The 20,198-nt window shown below is 40.9% G+C and overlaps 1 protein-coding gene across 1 annotated transcript in view; it reads right to left on the reverse strand.

Moving 5' to 3' along the window:
• ush2a.L (Usher syndrome 2A (autosomal recessive, mild) L homeolog) overlaps positions 1-20,198 on the reverse strand; it is a 442,265-nt gene that overhangs the window by 12,717 nt on the left and 409,350 nt on the right. Inside the window, exons 65-69 of the mRNA XM_041562401.1 lie at positions 14,801-15,010; positions 7,413-7,651; positions 4,753-4,964; positions 879-1,055; positions 360-443 (exon numbers count right to left, since the gene is read on the reverse strand). Of these exons, the coding sequence (XP_041418335.1) occupies positions 360-443; positions 879-1,055; positions 4,753-4,964; positions 7,413-7,651; positions 14,801-15,010 (922 nt within the window). The remainder of the gene's footprint in view (positions 1-359; positions 444-878; positions 1,056-4,752; positions 4,965-7,412; positions 7,652-14,800; positions 15,011-20,198) is intronic.

Consider the following 20,198-nt stretch of genomic DNA (forward strand, 5'->3'; position numbering starts at 1 on the left):
TCAGTAGTAGGGTCAGCTCTAGGCTTAAGGCAATTGCATATGGAGACAATGGACCCCCTACCTGCTGCAGCCATTTCATTTTGACATCAATAGGAAATACAGTGCTGCAAAGACAATCATCACATACAAGTATGCACTGTAACATTTTTAGGCCACCCCATCCCTTTAAAACTGGACACATGAAATTTCATATTATATAAATATATACTTTGTGTTCCGTTTTTGTGTATTCTGTTTGGTTCATCTCTGATCCTTTCAGAATTGCCTAATATCTAGCGGTGTCCTGATTATGTTATGTTAGGGAATAGGAAATCAGACTTTAAGAAATCAGATCCAAAAACCAAGAATAAAAATCTTACCAAGTCCTGTTGCTGAATTGAATTTAAATATTGGACTGCTCACTGTCCCCACATCCGTAGTACATGTCACCTCAAAGAATAAGGCTGCAGAAAAAGTGCATGGGAAGCATTAGGACATTCATATCTGTGGATCTGCTGTCCATTTGTACTCAAACTGTATATATAAGACTGATACCCTTCAAATCACCATATTATTACAGAATAATACATAAAATGGTTAATTTACCTTCAAATTAAACTTTTAGTATGATGCAGACATTGATATTTTGAGGCAATTTAATTGCATGGAGCAGGGTGGGCTGAGGTTTCTGCAGATGGCCTGTTATATAGTTATATGGTTCAAGTGGTTATACTCCCCTTATCCGAAATACAATTTTTTAAGGTTAATGGAACATGTGTTTTAGCCAATAGAGAACCCTCATCGGCAACACTATGGAGTAACACTTTCTGCATGAGATGTTTGTTCCACCTGCAGCAACTTCAAACCTTTTCCTACCAGACTGACCAAGTGGGACTTACTTTTGTCCATGGTCCTTTGTAGATAGATGCCACTATCAAATCCACTATAAAGGCGCCGTCCTCTTTCTGTTAAAACAAATTCTTTTAAATCTCCATTGAGTTGGAAGCTGAGGCTCCAGTCTAGGAATATGGTAGTTATGTTACTTGACACATGGATGTTTCTGTTGAATGTTGGATCTGGAACATGAAATGAAATGAAACACACTGAATGATTGTTACTACATTTATAAAGCTCAAGGATCCAAAAATGTTTTCATATGTAGCTTTTGCATCCAGTGTATTTATTTTCTTAGGAATGTATGGCGTATTTGCCTTGGGGAGGTGAAGGAGCAGTTAGTTCCAAGACATAGATCACATTTGTGGCCCAACATATCTAAATGAATGGTATATTTCTGTAAAAAAAGTTAAAGGAATTGGGGATACTGTAAAGTGGTCATATTTTGATCAGTAATGGCAAATGGGAAGACCCCTAAGGTCCCTAGTAAAATCATACTTACAATGATATGTTACATTATAGTAGGAAAGGTTGTGGAAGGGAGATATACAGGTATGTCTTCAAGGCTCTTGACAGATGTCTGTCGGAACCCCCTAATTAAGGCAGCTTCTGACCATTGGCCACTAATGAGTAATGTGACAAGTTTGCAGCCTGTTGATAAATATCAGCTCTCCTCTGCAGAGCATCTGAGGCTACACTTGGTTGAGCGGCATATCCAAGATCCTGTGTGTGAATAGGTTGTACAACCCCCAACTCGTTGCAAGACAACTGCTGTACTTAGTTAGTGCAATATCCTAAAAAGGGCAATACCCTTAAGAACCCCAAAATATTACAGATAATGAGCGACTTATGGAACTTGTCTTGCCATCATGAAATCTGTTGGACTGTAAATGTCTACCTACTAATGACTGTGCTGTGGATGTTAAGAAAATATCTCATTTTCAACCAACCTTCATTTTTCAATACAATACTTGGTGGTCTAAGGGGTTAGAAGTAGGAACCAATTATTTAGCCAGAGGCAGTTTCAGGTGTCACAGCTAGATTTAGCCTGGGAGGAATCTATAGCAGTACATATTGGTGACCATTTTGTGGTGAGGATGGTGGATCTGATAAAACTTTACTAGATGGTCCCATTCATGTTAAACAAATTATTATTACTTTATTAACAGGGGGTGAAGGTCCTATCTGTGAACTTTCTTCTCACTAACAAGAAATAGAAGGAGGATAGGTCAGGAGGATTATAGATTTGCTTTTCTACGCCTTAACACTTTAGGTCCAGGGGATCCATAATCATAGATGTAAGACATAGGTTTACCAAGAGATGAAATATTAGTATCTTGTAGAGAGCAGTAATCTGACCAACCATGTTATGTTTAATTTTATTTCCCCATTTGTCCAAAATTAAATTAAATAGTTTAATTACAGCCAATAAACAATATAAACTGCAAGCTGTAAATTGTCTTAGAATACCAGTATCTTGTTTTTTTTAAGACTTCTTGGGTACAGTTTCATTTTGTTCACACCAGCCTAGCTCATATTAAGGTTACAGGTATGTATACATTTATATTACATGGTTGAGAGTATGTGGAAACCTGCCTGTCTAATATCTCATTTCAAAGCCAGGGGGTATTAATATGAAGTTGCTCTTCTCCTTGCTACTAAAACAACCCTAATGCATCTGGGAAAACCATCCACTAGATGTTGGACCATTGTTGGTGGGATTTGCTTACATTCATAGATAAAAGTTTGAGCACTGATGTTGGAGATCAGACTTGTCTCACATTGTTTCAGTTCATCCTACACGTCTTCAGTTGGGATGAGGTCAAGGATCTGTGTAGGCTTCTCCAGTTCCTCCACTCCCAATAAAACCATTCTATATGATTACGCATTTGTGCATTGGGTAACTGTACTAAACATTGATGGTGGGATTTGCTCCCAATCAGCCACAAGTGCATTAATGAGGTTGGACACTAATGTTGGGGATCAGGCCTCACTCAAAGTTGATGTTCCAATGTATCCAACAGTTGTTCAATTGGGTTAAAGCCAAGGCTCTGCACAGAGCAAGTTCTTCCCATTCTGTATGGACATGTGCTGAAGCAGAAACGGGCCTTTCCCAAACTGTTGCCACAAAGTAGGAATTCTATAATTGTCAAAAACTTCATTGCAGTGGCCTCTGTTTTTGTCCATGACGGGGGTGGCTTCAATAATTAGAAAGTGTGTCCACATACTTTTGGATATGCAGCTTATTTTGACAGTTATAATATCACTGCAAGAAACAGTTTAAAACCTTGAAATGCTTTCATCAATTAGATTGTAGGCTCTGTTGAACAATGGGCTTGTTGACTTCCTGTATCAATCCATTTTCGTATATTATTTGTACCGATCTACACAGATAACTAGGAAACTGCAAGACTCTTTAGGAAGGCCGAAGCGTATTGGGATATATAAGTCATATTTTATTTGACCCAATAACCTCCATTTGCTGTTGTCATGGGATATTTATTACTGGGCAGTACAAGAGGCCATAAAATATATGTAAATGTTATATATACACAAATGCCGTCCTGCCACCAACTCATTTGTATCCTGTTTTCTGGAACCATTAGCAAGTTTCCTCTGATTGTTAAAAAGCCTCCTAAAAACCAATTTGCAAATAATAATTCATTTTACTGACTAATCAATCAATAGTGCGGAACGCTTGTTTATGATCATGGAGGATTTCACTCATGCTATTTGTAGTTTGTGTCCAAGCTACGGGTTCTGCCATTTATCATTTGTAGCTTGCTAAAGTAGAACCTTAGAGGGAAAAAGCCATTTACTTCCCATAAAATGTTTTCAAATACAAATAATAAAGATATGGCTAGGTATAGGTATTTTTTCACTGTCAAGTTAATGGCTAAACATGCATTATATTTGTACCCCCTCTCCGGAGCAACAGTTGGCAGAGATAAAGGGAAAATATCCCCTCTTTACATTTAATTTTATTTTCATAAAAATGTCCAGAAAAACATAAGTTTGCACGGCGAACCGTATGTAAATTCATATTTCTGTTATTATATTGGTGGGTGCAGCCATGATTGCTCTCCGAGATAACCTCATGTATAGAATGAAAAATGCCCTACAGTCAAATTCTTCTAGAAATTGGTGAAAATGGAAAGCCATAATAAGTATAAATACTTTTCTCGTAGGCCAATGTCGCTTTGTCTCTTCCCAGCTCCTCATTCACTTGACTGCATAACCTGAGTCCCTGTCTCTAGACTCTCTACAATGCATTACCCCATCAGTGGGGTAACGGGTGCATCATACTTGATGGGTGATGAAATGACCATTGGGATTAAATGGGTGGAAGGAAAATCTGGCAGAAGAAATACAATATAACTTCACTTTTCCATGCAGTGCTGCCATCAATTATCATGGGGCCCCATAATACTAAGTTAGCAGGGCCCTCCATTGTCAATCGATTGGTTACCCCTGGGTGGAAGGACCTGCCAACAAGAAGAATGGCGCCCCAATGGAAAATAAATTGCTATTACACTTATGACCATGCCCCTAATCCATCATGGACACACCCCATTAAGCAAAACCTCTACCCATTGTCCCCCCTAACCCTGTTGTGGGTCATAAATGGGAAGTATACTTCTCCTGAGGCCCCCTCTGCCAGTATCCCCTGTAGCTCCCTGGTGGTGATCCTGTTTCCATCTCATTAAATGATTCTCTTGCATTTTAATGGTGCCACTGACTAATGAGATCTGGGGAAATGCTTTATCAAGCAAATCCTGATGCTGCTGGACTACAACTTCCATCAAGATGAGGGTACACTCTATCCTTTATAATACAGGCCTCCTGTAATTGTAGACATTCAGGGATATCTAAACTTACTTTCTTTGTGCGTAACACAGCTGATCCATTCAGAGGCTGTGCTGCCTACTGCATTGTGGGAAATCACCTGTACACTGTAATGAGTATACGGTTTCAGATCTGTAACGTTACACTCCTTCTCAATTCCCCTGCACTTTATTTCAGGTGCTCCTCGTACACACGTTACTACCTGCGCAGGCTGAGGGCATGGTGTTTGCATGTGGACTTCATAGCTGCAAAAAAAAGTGAATTAAAAGTAAAGTGACACCAAATGGAAGGCTTCATATATTTCAGTTTGGGACATTACTACAGTATAGGGTTTTGCAAGTGCCCCCCAGCCCAGTAACCTAAAAGGGGTTTACAGGGATATCATCAGGCTGCAAAAACCATAATCATAATCAGTTTAGGAAAACTAAACTCTTCTAAGCATATAACCTCTGCACAGGTCCCTCCCCTTTTTAAAACTTCACAGCCAGACTTCCCATATGGCCCTTCTCCCCTGTACTATATGAGAATAGGTAGAGGTGGGTGGTGGTGGCCATGTTTGGGTATCTGCTTCTTGTCTCTAGCTCACTGGTGCTGATCTGAGAAGGGGCAGATGTGCCTGCGAAGGGCTCCTATTCTTACAAGATGGGTTTATATCTACTTTCTAAATTTGGGTTCTCAGCCACTATATACTAGCTCATAGTACACATTTTCTGTTTCGGGTGGTTAATAAAACCTAGAGCTATGAACATTTTGGGCAAGTGCCACTGGGTTTGACCACAGGTGCCTCATGGACTAAAGCTATTTGGTATTTCACCAAAAGAGATTAAAACAAATATATCATGGAGAGGGCAATTCTCAATCCCACATGCAGGGGGGAGCATATACCCTACATGGCCAAAGGTATGTGGATATGCCTATCCAACATCTTACAATTAAGGGTAATATGATGTTGGTCCTCCCTTTCCTGCTATAACAGCCTCTACCATCTGCTGGGAATGCTTTCCAATAGATGTTGGAACATTGTTGATAGAATATTATTTGTGGGATTTGCTTTGAATCAGTCACAAGAGCATTAGTGAAGCTGGGCACTGATGTTGAGGATCAAGTCTGTTAGTGTTGGAGGTCACAGCTTTGCGCAGGCTGGTCAAGTTCTCCCGCTCAACAAACCCATTCTGTAAGGACCTTATTTTGTACACTGAGTGGCATTATTGCACTGAAACGGAAGGGCCCTTCTCCAAACTGTTGCCACAAAGTTGTCATGAATGCCATTGTGTGATGCTGGTGTTGGCAGTGATGGTCCAGCTGTCAGGCTCTGCTGGGATGTGAGCCAGGGACCTTTGGCTCTGTGCCTTAACCATTGGGCCAGGTGAGCAGCCTGCAGGGTTGCTCACTATCTATTACCTGGCCTTTACAGCTTTAGCCCAGCAGCAGCAGCCTGATTGGTGGGTTGAGGTCAGCCAATCAGGGCTGATCCTGCCCTATAGAAGGCCAACCCTCTTCAACCTCCTTGCCTGAGCATTGACCTAAACTAGCATTGTGGCATCGCCCCTAGCTAAAGGTTCCTGCTCTAGCCAGCTTCCTTATTCTGCCTTATCCTGCCTTACCCTGAACCTTGCCTTGTTTACCTTGCCTTGTTCTGATCCTGTCTTGCTTTAATCCCTGCCTTGCCTGTTCCTACTCCTGTTCCAGTCCTGCTTTGACCTTGCCCTGCTGTGTCTTCTTTGCTATTCGGAATCTTGCTCTGCTCCTTGCAATCTTGGCCTTGCCATGACCTTTCTTGCACCTTGCCCTATCTTCCCTTCTCTTGTCTGTATCTTTTCTGCCTAACCTGATCCTTGTCTTTCCCTTTCCTGCTATCCAGTCCTCCTGCTAACCAGTCTTACTGCTAACAAGTCCTCCTGCTAACCAGTCCTCATATTTCCTATCTACATCTGCATCGTCCTGTCCTAATCCAGTCTGTTCCTGTCTACGTCCACTCCATCCTGCTCCTACACAGTCTGTTCCTGTTCTTGCTTTGCCCTCATCATTTTGTCCAGTCTGACTCATCTGACTTCATCCGGTCCAGTTCTGATTCTACGTCCTCATCACCCTGTTCCTGTTGTTCAGTTCCTTGTGTGCGCACAGCCAGTCCCTGCCTGAAAGGCTCACCCTTCTCTCATCTGCCTCCACAGCGCCTGCTACATCACCCCTTACACCAGCTTTGAAGGCCAGTTCCAGAAAAGGGTGTCCACATATGTTTGACCATGTAGAGTAGAAGAATAGGGGGGTAAACTGTGAATGTGACCTATGAAGGGGAGCAACAATGACACCGTGCACCCAATTTTAAAATGTTCTCTAGCTGCTCCCTGTTTTGTGCTTCATTTTGTTGGAACCTAAAGTTATATTTTAATGTACTATAGTTCCTTTTTACACTGGTTTTTCTAGTGAAGGTCAAAAAGAAGATACAAAGAACTAACTTCTCCTGCAAACCAAATATTACAGTGACAATAAGGAAAAGAAATATTAATATCTGACCAATAAGAAGTGAAGAAGAAATGGAAAGACAAACTGTCACCGGCCTTGTCGATGCTCAGCATGAAATATTAAAAAAGGGGAATGCTAGCAGCCTCATTTATTATCTTCTTGAGAGAAATATGACAAGAGCTTAATTAATTATAGCAGATTTCTAAATGTCACAGGAACAAAGCACTTACCCCTCAATAATGCCATTAGGTGACTCCGGCTCCTTCCATTCAAAGGACGCAGATCTTGAAGTCGTGTGTGTTATCCGGGGAGGTCGCTGATGGGAAGGTTGGGCCGGCTGAGTGGTTAGTTGGACCATTGGCCCTCTGCTGCAGCACTTTAGGCAGGTGCAGACCTCCGAGCCAACAGAGTAATTGGTGAAGGGTCTCAGGCCGTAGAGGACTTGCACGTTGGATGTTCCTTCCGACAACTGTAAAGTAAAACATAAGGACTCATTTATACAGATCAGAAGGAGGGCTGCACTGTGGATCCGTTCCAGTGAGCTCACATTAATATTGCATCGGCTGCACATTGTTGTCTGGTGAACAGCCGGTCTCTATGCACCGAGGGTCAAAGCGTTCCTATTTAATAATGAATAAACAGGACGAAACCTCAATTCATTAAATGATAACAACATGTTCATGGCTAATAGCGCCTATCTTCACCTTAAATTCACTTTTAATGCGACCTAGATAGCAGAAGCCTAAGGCAATTTTACGATTGATTTTCGGTTTTTATATATTTATTTACTCTCTTTAGTTATTCAGCTCACGGACTTGGAGTTTAGACTGCTATTTGGTTGCTAGGATTTATTGTAGCAACCAGGCAGCAGCAGCTGGGAGATCAACATGAAAGATAAATTAGTAAGGACCTAACTAGAAAGATAAGTAATAAAAGATAATACAATACAGGTATGAGACTTGTTATCAAGAATACTCGGGACCTGGGGTTTTCTGGAGAATGGATTTTTTCGTAATTTGGATCTTCATACCTTAAATCTACTAGAAAATCATGTAAACATTAAATAAACCCAGTAGACTGGTTTTGCTTCCAATAAGGATTAATTATACAGGTATGGAACCGGTTATCTGGAAGCCCATTATCCAGACAGCCTTGAATTACGGAAAGTTTGTCTCCCATAGACTCCATTTTATCCAAATAACCCAAATTTTAAAAAAGAATTTCCCTTTTCTCTGTAATAATAGAACAGTACGTTGTACTTGATCCAAACTGAGTTATATTTAATCCTTATTGGAGGTTAAACCATCCTATAGGGTTTATTTAAATGATTTTCTAGCAGACTTAAGGTATGAAGATCCAAATTACGGAAAGATCCATATACCAATCTATATTTTTGGTTGCTGTGGTCAGTGACTGTGACAACCCACATAACATCTTCAGACGCAGGCTAGAAAGAAGCAGAATGGGAAGGCTAAACAATAATAATAATAATTAAAGTAATACAAAATAAAAGACCAAATGAAATGGTGCTCCAAACTGGTCAAGTCTACGGGAATGTAGGGCACATGCTTGTGTGGTACTAATCACCCCTGCTGTTTGGTTTATTGAGAATCCTGGGAAATGGTGTTTTCTGGATGTCTTAACTCATATATTTGCCATATGTTTTGTCTGGTCCAGTGGCTGGCTGGGTTTATATATTGTGGTAGAGTGACAAGGAAAAGGAGGAAAAAGGTCACTGTAGCCTTTAATTTCTCCCCAATGACTGAGATAGGCTCAGGGAAGGGAGTTGTTAAATAGGGAATCCGTTCTCTATTTAAAGACCTTAGCAGCCAGGTCCTCCATTCCCTAGTTCCAGTCCAGAGGTTGGAGCTCACTTTCCACAGGAAAGCTCTCTCTTGTCTACTGTCTATAGCTGGGCTATTTAAACAATGGGAGAGTGGGTCTCTCAGCAGAGCACAGCAGGTAGGAGACTAAGCGGTGTTAGGAATTCCAAGAGGAGCTGGGGGTGCTGCATGAGCCTGTGACCCTGACAAAGTTGTGACTCTCAGAGAGAGTCTTGCTAAGAGATTGAGGAGGCCTGGAGGCTTAACACTACCAGGAAGGAGACCTGTGAGTACAGGGATGAGCCACAACATTGCTTTGTTTGCTGGTCGTCCAGAAGGGGCCCAGCCTAGTCAGGGACTGCTCCAAAGTTGGAAAGTAGTACCCAGTGGGCTACATTTTATTTTATGATTTGTTTGTATGATACAATGGTCACCCCTGTGTCTGTGGATAATTCACTGTGTTTGTTTAAAGTGGGAAAATAAACTGCTGTTTTCCTTGAAGAAGCCTGTGTGTCCCTGTCTTTATGCCCCTTTGTCCTATGCTGCCTGCCTACCATTAATTCCCCTAAAGGTTGTGTGTGCAAGCTGCCAGTTTGCCACAATATATACATATATCATCAATATCCCTGTATAAAATGTATAATAAAGCAATAGAATTCTTAATGAATCGGATGTAATTTGAGTGTAGGACTGGCCATACCAGGGATGGCTTTGATTTCGTTGGCCAGCTTAAATATATTGCAATATATGGACAAACAAACCATGTTTTGTTTCGAGGGTAAATCATTTTTTAGTAGCTTAAAGCACAAAATGTCTTAATGTCTTAAATATATTGATAAATGGTTGAGTGCAGAGGACTCTATTTGTCTACAGTGTTGGACTGGGGGACCCAGGGCCTGCAGCCTCAGAGGCCCCCCACACCATCCCCCAGCTGCAAACTCCTCGAGGCCGCCAATTCTGACCACCCCGCACGCATGTGCACTTATGTTTTCCTGCCGTCAGAGCCAGATTTAAGCGGCGGGCGCCCCTAGGCCATGTGGTCCTAGCGATGTGCCGCAGTCCTAGTGCCCGTCCACTCTGTTAAGTGCAGGCACATAGGAGCACTCAGTAGCTGTGTGTCCCCAGTGCCCCTCAGAAAGCTGCTGGGTGGCATGCAACCCCTAACAACTTTCAGCCCTAGGGTCTGGGCCGGAGGGGCCCAAGAAAGCCGGGGCCTACCAGGTTTTTTCCCAGTGTCCCGCCGGCCCATTCCGACCCTGTTTGTATGTATGAATTGTGTGGTCACAGCCTCAAGGCACCCCCCACTTCATGGTTTTAAAAAGTAGAGGTGAGCACAACTTCGCCTTGTTTGTTTTATATATATATATATATATATATATATATATATATATTTTTTTTCATATGTGCTGCCATCCTAGGCAAGGCTCCTTGGGTTCCTATATATAAAAAATATAGCCCTATTTGTAAATGGGTTTAAGTTAAGAGAGGACAAAAAAAAATAATGCCCTGATTAGAGTAGTAGATTATTATAGGATGCCATGTTTCATGAACTTTTTTCTTAAAGTCTTAAAGGAGAAGGAATGGCTAAAATTAAGTAAGCTTTTAAGTATAAATACACCAGTAAACCCTCAAAGTAATGCTGCTCTGAGTCCTCTGTCAAAAGAAACACCACATTTCTTTCCTTCTATTGTGTACTCATGGGCTTCTGTATCAGACTTCCTGTTTTCAGCTTAAACCTCCAGGGCTAGGGCTTGAGCATGCTCAGTTTGCTCCTCTCACCCTCTGCTTCTCCCATTTCTCCCCTCCCTGTTGTAATCTGAGCCCAGAGCTATGAGTGAGAAGGGAGAGTCTCAGGCAGGAAATGATGTCACACCAAGCTAACATGGCAGCTGCTATCCTAAACAAACAGAGCTTCTAGAGCTGTTTACTCAGGTTTGGTAAAGCATTCTGCAGAATAAATATAGTCTTATAGCTTGCACTATTGTGGCTAATCTATTAGCAATAAACTGCTTTGGTAGCTTTCCTTCTCCTTTAAGGGGAAAGACTGTGCTGTTGTTTGATAATGTTGTACGTATAAATTCTAAATTAAGACTAATTAAGACTAATTGTACTAGTTTATCAACCCAGCTGCCTCCTCCAGGAGTGTTTCATTGGACAACAAAATAAAGACTGAGCTCAAGGGTTTATTGGGTGCTACTAATCAAACTGCTGAGCAGTAAATTTAAAGGCAAAGTATTGTTTACATACAAGAAACAGCATCTCTCTTCTTTGCCAATGCTGGTATGGGATCCATTATATATTATATTATAATTCCAGAAAGCTGTGAATTACAGAAAGGCCGTCTCCAATAAACTCCATTTTATCCAATTAATCTAAATGTTTAAAAATGATTTCCTTTTTCTGTGTAATAATAAAACAGTAGCTTGTACTTGATCCCAACTAAGATATAATTAATCCTTATTGGAAGCAAAACCAGCCTATGGGGTTTATTTATTTACATGATTGTCTAGTAGACAAGGTATGAAGATAACCTGTCCAATGCCTGTACTACCTTCTTCAACAGCCTAACTTCAAAACCAGTTTCCAGGGGATTATTCACATCAACTTCCCAAAAGTCTCATTCCTCTTTCACAATTAAGACTTTTTTGGCTTTAGAGTTAAATTGTCTTTTTCAGGTGCCATTTTTATGAATCTTGAGAAAGATGGCAGATTGCTGGGGTCACCAGACCTAGGTCGCTACTTAGGGTCAGGGCACATGCTCCGATTTGGGGAGATTAGTCGCCCGGTGACAAACCTCCTTTTCTTTGGGGTGACTAATCTCCCTGAACGGCCTCCCGCCAGGCAAGAATGTTAATCGCTGGCGAGATGGCACTCGGATCGCTTTGTTTTCCAAAGTCGCCCGAACTTGCCTCACAGGGAAACTTCGGAAAACGAAGCACTCCGAGTGCCATCCTGCCGGCGATTTAAATTCTAGCCGGCGGGAGGCAGTTTGGGGAGATTAGTCGCCCTGCAGAAGAGGAGATTTGTCGCTGGATGATTAATCTCCCTGAATCTGAGCCGTGCCCTGACCCTTAGGAAGCAAATAGAAATATAATTACCGTTATAGCGTCAGACAAGCAACTACTGACTGTCAGGTTTTATCCTCTGATTGTCCCGTGAGACTGACTATCCATAGTGCAGTAATTACACTTATTAGAGAGACAAGCTCCTTGTTTTCCCAACAAAAAGGAACCAAAGTTTCTTTCCAGTGGGAATAACAAAATGTAGATTGTACGAGTGCCGTATGTTCCGTGAACTTTTCCCCTCGATGTCAGGAGACTAAGCAGGTGGCAGGTAGAATTTCTGGAATATAAAGGCTGCTCAGAGCATTAAAACCTTGCACAGAAACTCATTTAAACCCCACAGTAAATAAAATGTGCAAATGATATTACTGCCATTTGCAACACTATAGATATTGCTTTAACTGTTACAGAAAAGGGGTCCTTCCAAGAATGTCCACTCCTGACTTATCAGTACAATATTTAATTCTCACTTGGGATAGTTAATAATACAAAGTTATTTTCAGGAGACGTCTGAGGCTTGATAAGGGGCTGGGTTAACCCAGGGACATTGCAATGTTACACACATGTTCTGTGCCAATATATTTATTTACCTGTTTGAGCTGCTGTATACAGTGAAACCTCAATTTTACATTCCCATGATTTCAAGTTTACCCTCATTTTATATAAATATAATAAAAAAATAATAATAAAACAGTAGCTTGTACTTGATCCCAACTAAGATATAATTAATCCTTATTGGAGGCAAAACCAGCCTATTGGCTTTATTTCATGTTTATATGATTTTCTAGTAGACTTAAGGAATGAAGATCCAAATTACAGAAAGATCCGTTATCCAGAAAACCCCAGGTCCCGAGGGTTCCGGATAACAGCGCCCATACCTGTACAGTTTATTTTATCAGATCTCTATTTGTCAGTGGACCCAACTACTTGCATCCAGCCTGAACCCAAAGCAGATCTCCCCATGTGCCATAACCCTAAATTTACCTATAGAACGTACAGAGAGATCCTATAAAACTATGGCAGCATAGGTATTCCCCTGTACTACACAGCTCCATGTTGTAGCTCCCACCCCTCCCAGCTATAGTCAGGTGATCCCACTGGTGTCTAATAAAAGGGCAGCCAAGTTTGGGAGTTTTACTTTGAAAGCAGCTAGTAAGTTGCAGGTAAAACTTAGTCCCTTTTTAAAAAGTATAATTAAGCAATTGAATTCTTGATGAATCAGATGAAAATTAAGCGTAGGACTGGCCAGATATGGGATGACTTTGACGTAGTTGGCCAGCTTAAATATATTGCAATATATGGACAAACAATCCCTGTGTTGTTTAAAGGGTAAGGCATTTTTAGTAGCAGTATGCACAAAATGTCTCTGTCTTAAATATATTGATAATGGGTTGAGTGCAGAGGACCTCTTGTAGTTGACTATATGTATTTTGTGGTCACACCCTCATTGCACCCCCGCCTAATGGTTTTAAAAAATAGTGGTGAGCACAACTTTCCCTTGTTTGTTATTCCCCTGTACTAAGCACAATTCAGCAGGAACAGCCCCTAAATTTGTTCAGAGCCTGTACAGAGAGATCCCATAAAATTATGGCAGCATAGGTATTCCCTGTACTAAGCACAATTCAACAGGGACAGTCCCTAAGTTTGTTCATAGTCTGTACAGAGAGATCCCATAAAACTAGGCAGCATAGGTATTCCCCTGTACTAAGCACAATTCAGCAGGAACAGCCCCTAATTTTGCTCATAGTCTGTACAGAGAGATCCCATAAAACGATGGCAGTATATTGTAGGTATAAGTCGCCCATCGACAAATCTCCTCTTCTTCGGGAGATTAATCCCCCCAAAATGCCTTCCCGCCGACAAGAATGTGAATCGCCGGCAGGATGGCACTTGGATCACTTCGGTTTTCCAAGATCGCCCAAAGTTTCCTTGTGAAGCAGGCTGCTGGCTAGTCAATAAAAATGAATGGAGATTATGTAAGATGCATAGATTATGTAAACTGCATAGTGCCCATACAAAGGCCCACACTCCTAGTCAACCGACCAAAAGACCAAAAGACTCAAATTCAGAAAGAGTCTTCAAGCCCACCTTCAACCGAGGACTAAGGCCCTTTATTCCCAACCTCTCCAGCCAAAAGGCCTGCAGGACACAAGGGTCTTCAGACCCCATTTGCCACAAGTTGTCAGAGGTCCCTTTATCCATCTCCCTCTGGTCCAAAGATGCACAAAGGATCCGGACAACAAATGGACTTCTGAAGAAGTCCCATAAAATGTTTGCGACCTCAGCAGGGACAGTTTTCAGGGGGAGAAGGAGCGTGATGGCTACACATCTTCTCTCTAGATCAGTTAAACAGGAAACCTATTGCACCAGAACAAAAGTGCAAAGTGCAAAATAAGTGCCATAGTGGCTCTCAAAGAATAATAAATAAATAGGCATAACATCCATAATAAAATGGGCTGTGTACAACTATGTGCACCCAATGCCCAACAGACAGGGGTAAAAGAGCATAGGTGCAACAAAAGTGCCCAAGATAATGTGCATTAGTGACCTAAATATGGTTGCTAAGCCACACAATAAGCTTTTGGCCAGAGGGTTCAGTTTTGTGATCTGCTCCATCAGGAGTGATTAAACTACATCCCTTCCTTAACAACAGATACTACACTTGATCACTACACGCTACACATGAAGGACATGGAATGTCAAAGAGGGAATAAGAAACATTCTCACACTTACAACTGTGTCAGGGCCTGAGCTGTTGCCAGAGAAGAACCTGTACAGGGTTACAATGCCATTCGGTGTAGATGGAGGGCTGATTTTAGCCACAGCATGTGTAGATGTCACATTGTCAAAGGTGGGAGCAAGGATTCCTTCAGGGGGTGCAGGGCCAGTTTTGCAGTAGGTCCAGAGACTCGGAGTTCGTCCTGCTGAATTCACAGCCCATAGCTTTAAAACAGAGGGAAGAGAAGACATTTAGTCATATATAGAATGTATAACCAACAACATGCAACTGATGAAACCTATATTGTCTTACAATAACAATGTTGCTTGCTAGATTCAGGCGCCATACTTTAGACTTGGTTGGCAGGTAGATTTCATGGAAGTCTACAGTTATTATACTAGGACAGATTGGAGTATTACCTGAGTGGAACAGAAATGTATCTAAGCTAAAGGCTAGATCACATGCCTGTTATTATCTTCTGCATCAGTCCAGGTTGTTGGTACAGGGCACCCTCATGTGTCACTTTAACAGCTATAAAGTTGTACCAGTTAATGTTCAAGGTCCCCAACAGGGGGGTAACTACAGAGGAAGCAGACCCTGTGGTTGCTAAGGGGGCCCAGGAATGTAGGGGCCCAGTGAGGCCCTAATTAATGAGCAATGTTAAAATATATTGGTAGAATAGGCCAATTTATCTATTTTTGGTCCCTAAATTGAGTTTGCTGTGGGCATCAGTAACATCTAGTTATGCCACTGGTCCCCAACAGCAACAGAGGTGCACCTAGATGTAGATAGACTTCTGTGCTAATGGATTGCCCTGTTTTGAAAAATAATTTTTTTTAACAGTATGTCAACCCTACAACATGTATAATGGGCAATGTATTGCCAATATCTCTACTGGAATGGACAGTACATAGCGCAACAATGTGCAAGAGGCTTCCAACACATTCATATGCTTTGTATACATTCAAGGTTTAGGCTTTAGGCCTTAGTCATAAAAGCTTACAATTTAGAGACATCATTGGACAACTGAAACATAAGTGTTTATAAAGAGTGAATGTATTAGTATACCTGTACATAGAGTTTCTGACAGCCCTGTCCACGTTTACTATAGGTAGTTACTATATAGTGTAAGATTTCCAAAGCAGGGGCTACTTTTTATTGACCATTTAGCGTTTAGAGAAAAGTCGGTCATGACTGCCATAGACTCGACTGGCAACTGGCAGTGATTACAGGTGATTGTCTTTCATGTCAATGGCAGGCAGCAAGGGTAGTGACACAGAAATACACAAGGAGAGAAAATCCTATATGTGCCAAGTACCTTACTATTACTTCTCAGGCCTCATGCAATGCACAACTTGATTCATTCCTTGAGTCAGGTCCACCATTGACAGTTGGCTGTAGAATTCAATAATGATAATGGCATGGTCTCTTCCATAGGAACATCTTGTGCAAACCTCCAGCAAAGTCGAGTCAGTCACAAATAATTTAAAGAAAGAGAAATAAAGGAAAGAGAACTCCAGCAGTTATTCACATCTGCAACTGCCACTTTGTTCTAGTTCCTTTGTCAAGTGTTCCTTAGGGAATTATATCAGCAGATATTGTTTTATCTAAAGGTGTATTTGTTTAATAAATCAAATCTTCCCTGATATGCCTGTATATTTGGTCTTGGTCAACAAGGGAGAAGTATTGTCAAATTGGAGCTACCACATCTATGAATTTTAAAAAAATTTTTTTATTTAAGACAAACCAACTGAAAATGATCCTGATTTTAATTCCTCCGACTGATTTTCAGGCTAAATGAAACTCAGCACTTATTAAGCACGGGCCTCGACAAATCTGCATGGAAATTAAATTGTGCTTTCATCTTGGAGTGAATAAACATATGGAAGAAGCTTTAATCTTATTTATCAAAAATCATTTGTATAATTAAACACGAATATCATAAAAAGGTCGCACGGGGTCGGCATTTGCATGAGCAAATTATTTGCAGCATGTCATTTGCAATAGACAGAATAGATGGATGGGAGAGCTTATAGGGTTAAATTAGGCTCAATAATGGCCAATTACACAGTGATCAATCAGGATGATATATTTAAGTGGCAATGCAAAAAGACTGTCTAAGCGATTTTTGCAAAAGTATTCCTTAGTAAGCATTCACGTTCTTTAATTTTAACAGCATTCAATATGTTTTGCCTTTTCTCCTCCGTTACCAACTTAGTTTTTGATCCATGGAAATAGATTTAAAGGTGTGCGGAAAGTTTCCAAAGAATTATACTTTTTCAGCGTAAAGGATAGGAGAATGTGATGCCAGATGCCAACTTTTTTAATAATTAAAAATACTTTGGGATGATATCCAGATTGCTTCAAGCATAGACAGGTTCAAGCCTCACCACTTCTACTCATACATGTACCAGTTCAGCTGCCCATACATATACCAGTAATATCATCCAAAAGAAGTTTTGTACAATATGGTGCCTTGCTGGTATTCAAGTACTATAGATTATCAGTCAGGTTAGCAAATCTCATCTGCTGATGAACCATGAGGAAATAAAAAAGAGCTATTCAGAACAATAGAAGATCATCTATACTTGTGTGGCCCCTTTACTCTCTCCATTCATACAGACCAATGGCTGATCAGGTGGACATCATATTCAGTCAACATGTGTAGGGTGCCTTTACTCTGGATTTGAACAATATGTCTAAGGAGACCCTCCTCAAGATGTGTCAAGTGTGATTTGCCAACAGACACAGAGTCCACTGAGCTCTATGAGTGACCAGTTTCTGTGCATTTACAACAAAGAGCTATTCTCTCAACTGGAGATCTATAGAGGAACCATGTGAGAGAATGCACAATAGAGCTGAAGCTTCTCTTCACTTCTGCTGGGAATATTGAACATCTCTCTTCGACTCTACGTCCTTGAAGGACAATGGCCAGGACTGAACAAAGGTATTATGGTGAGGTCCTTGGTAGTTTTTAGTGGTCAGTGTTGGTCTAATAGTGACATAGAATAAATCATAATTGCATATGTGCATAAGTTTAATTCATGCTTTAGAGTTGGGTCCTTTAAAAATGTAAAAATAGTAGGAGAGCAACCCAGGGTCAGATTGGGCCAGCGAGATGGGAAAAAACCTGGTGGGCCCTACTGACCCAGATCCTCTTCCTGGCTGTATAACCCTGGGCACTGCCCCCTGACTTCAAAAAAGAATAAGGTACGCATGGGGGGGGAGGGGTGTGACTGGGGCAGGAGGCCTGGGTAGACAAAGGGGGTTGCAACTGGGGCAGCGGCGCCAAACCCCTCAGTCTGATGCTAGAGCAACCCAAGCATGAAAAAAGTTGCTGGGGGGTGCCAAGTAAGTGCTGTCATTGGCTATTCAGTGGGCCATATGTGGACTGGTAGTATATAGGCTCGATTTGACAGTACGCCTGTTTTTTTTTTTTGCAACAAAAACTTGCCTGGAATTCAAAAATAAGCACCTGCTTTGAGGCCATTGGGAACAACATCCAAGAGGTTGGGGAGCAAAGTGTTGTACGAGAGCCACTGGTTGGGGACGTCTACTTTAGAGTATAAATTGAGTATAATTCTGACTAGTGATGAGCGAAATTTTTCGCCAAGTTTCAAATATGACGCTCTTAGACTCCAATGGGAATATGACGCCAATAGACTTTAATGCATTTTCGCTGTTTTGCGAATCCTTACTACGCAAATGTGACCAAATGATTTAAGCAAGGAGTAAGCAAAAGTTGGGTCAATTCAGCTTTGCCCATGGCAAGGTAAAAGGCTGCAGATTAATGGCCAGGACTAGTCCATGTACCTTAAAGGAAAACTATACCCCCCAAACAATGTAGGTCTCTATTAAAAGATACTGAGTAAAACAGCTCATGTGTAAAACCCTGCTTCATGTAAATGAACCATTATCATAATAATATACTTTTTTAGTAGTATGTGCCATTGGGTAATCATAAATAGAAAATTGCCATTTTAAAAAATAAGGGCCGCCCCCTGAGATCGTACGATTCACTGTGCACACATACAAACCACATGTAAGGTCACATGAGCCAATTAACAGACAGAGTTGTGTCTTTTGCTTCCTCACTTCTTCCTGTTACAGTTAGTGTTGTAGTATTTCTGGTCAGGTGATCTCTGAGGCAGCACAGATAGAGTCACGAAATGGTGGTTCAAGGCAAGAGATGTAAAGGGGCAATATTTATGTAAATATATATTCTAGTTTGTTAAGATTCTTTAATATGTCATTCAATTTGATATAAACTATCTGTTGCTTAAGTATTCATTTTGGGGGTATAGTTTTCCTTTAAGGATAATAACAAAAGCTAATGCAAACTGATGGAGTCGAATGGAGATAGAATACTTTCCTCCTCTAATTAATCAGAGTTTCCGATAATTTGGGCCACAACTTGCATCTGATTCGCCATAAAATGCGCATGCACTTGTGTTCCTTCAGGCACACCAGATGCAATTGTGGCACAAATCCATGCAAAAACAGGATTTTGGGAGAGTTATAATGGGAGAGTGCAGGGGATTCCTTTGTATGTATGTATTTTGTGGTCACACCACCTATTGATTTCAAATTGTTTTGTGGTGAGCACAACTTTTCCTTTTTTTTGTAGTGGACACAATTCCACGCATGCCTGAGATTTTACTGCATTTCTGGGGAAAATGCTGCATTTTGTCTACAACTGCACTTTGCGCACTACACTTACATTCGTCATTGACCTTTAATCTCTCTCTATCCCTCTCTCAACATATATATATATATATACGTTTTTTATATTAAAAGTCACAAGCTCTGGCATAGACAGATTAGGACGCCAACAGGACTCTTAGATACTGGAGGAGCCTGTTCCTAACACACATGGCCTACGATAAATGGCAAATACCGTAACAAGCTGTTAATAATATAAAAAACACTTTAGGCAAGTAATTTAATAATTTGTTTCCTATGGGCATGTAATGAAATAGTTATAGAATTCCCACGAGAGAGATAAGGAGATATTAAAAGGTCTTTCCAATATCTGTAATGGCTAAGGGCAACAGCTGATTCAATAGATTCGATCAAAATCACCACTTCTTTAGCTCCAAGTGATTTATTGCTTTGGCTTTCTTCAGTCATCAGTCATCTAAGTTTGCGTTTCACTGCTCATAAATTATGGCTCATAAATAAAAAAAATAAAAATTACAATTAAGGAAATCGTACCAATTCATTTACCTATCCCATTATTCTCTCGCTAATGCATCTTAAAATAAGCTTGTGAAGCAAGTCGGACTTGCTGTCTTATTTTATTAATTAGATATTAATGAGAAAAGGTTACTTATATTTGAATTACTATTTTCACCCTTGGCTGCTCTGTAACTACTGGTAGCACATGAATCAATGCAAACCCTGCTATCGGCA

This window comes from Xenopus laevis, chromosome 5L (assembly GCF_017654675.1).
Source record: "Xenopus laevis strain J_2021 chromosome 5L, Xenopus_laevis_v10.1, whole genome shotgun sequence".
NCBI lineage: Eukaryota > Metazoa > Chordata > Amphibia > Anura > Pipidae > Xenopus > Xenopus laevis.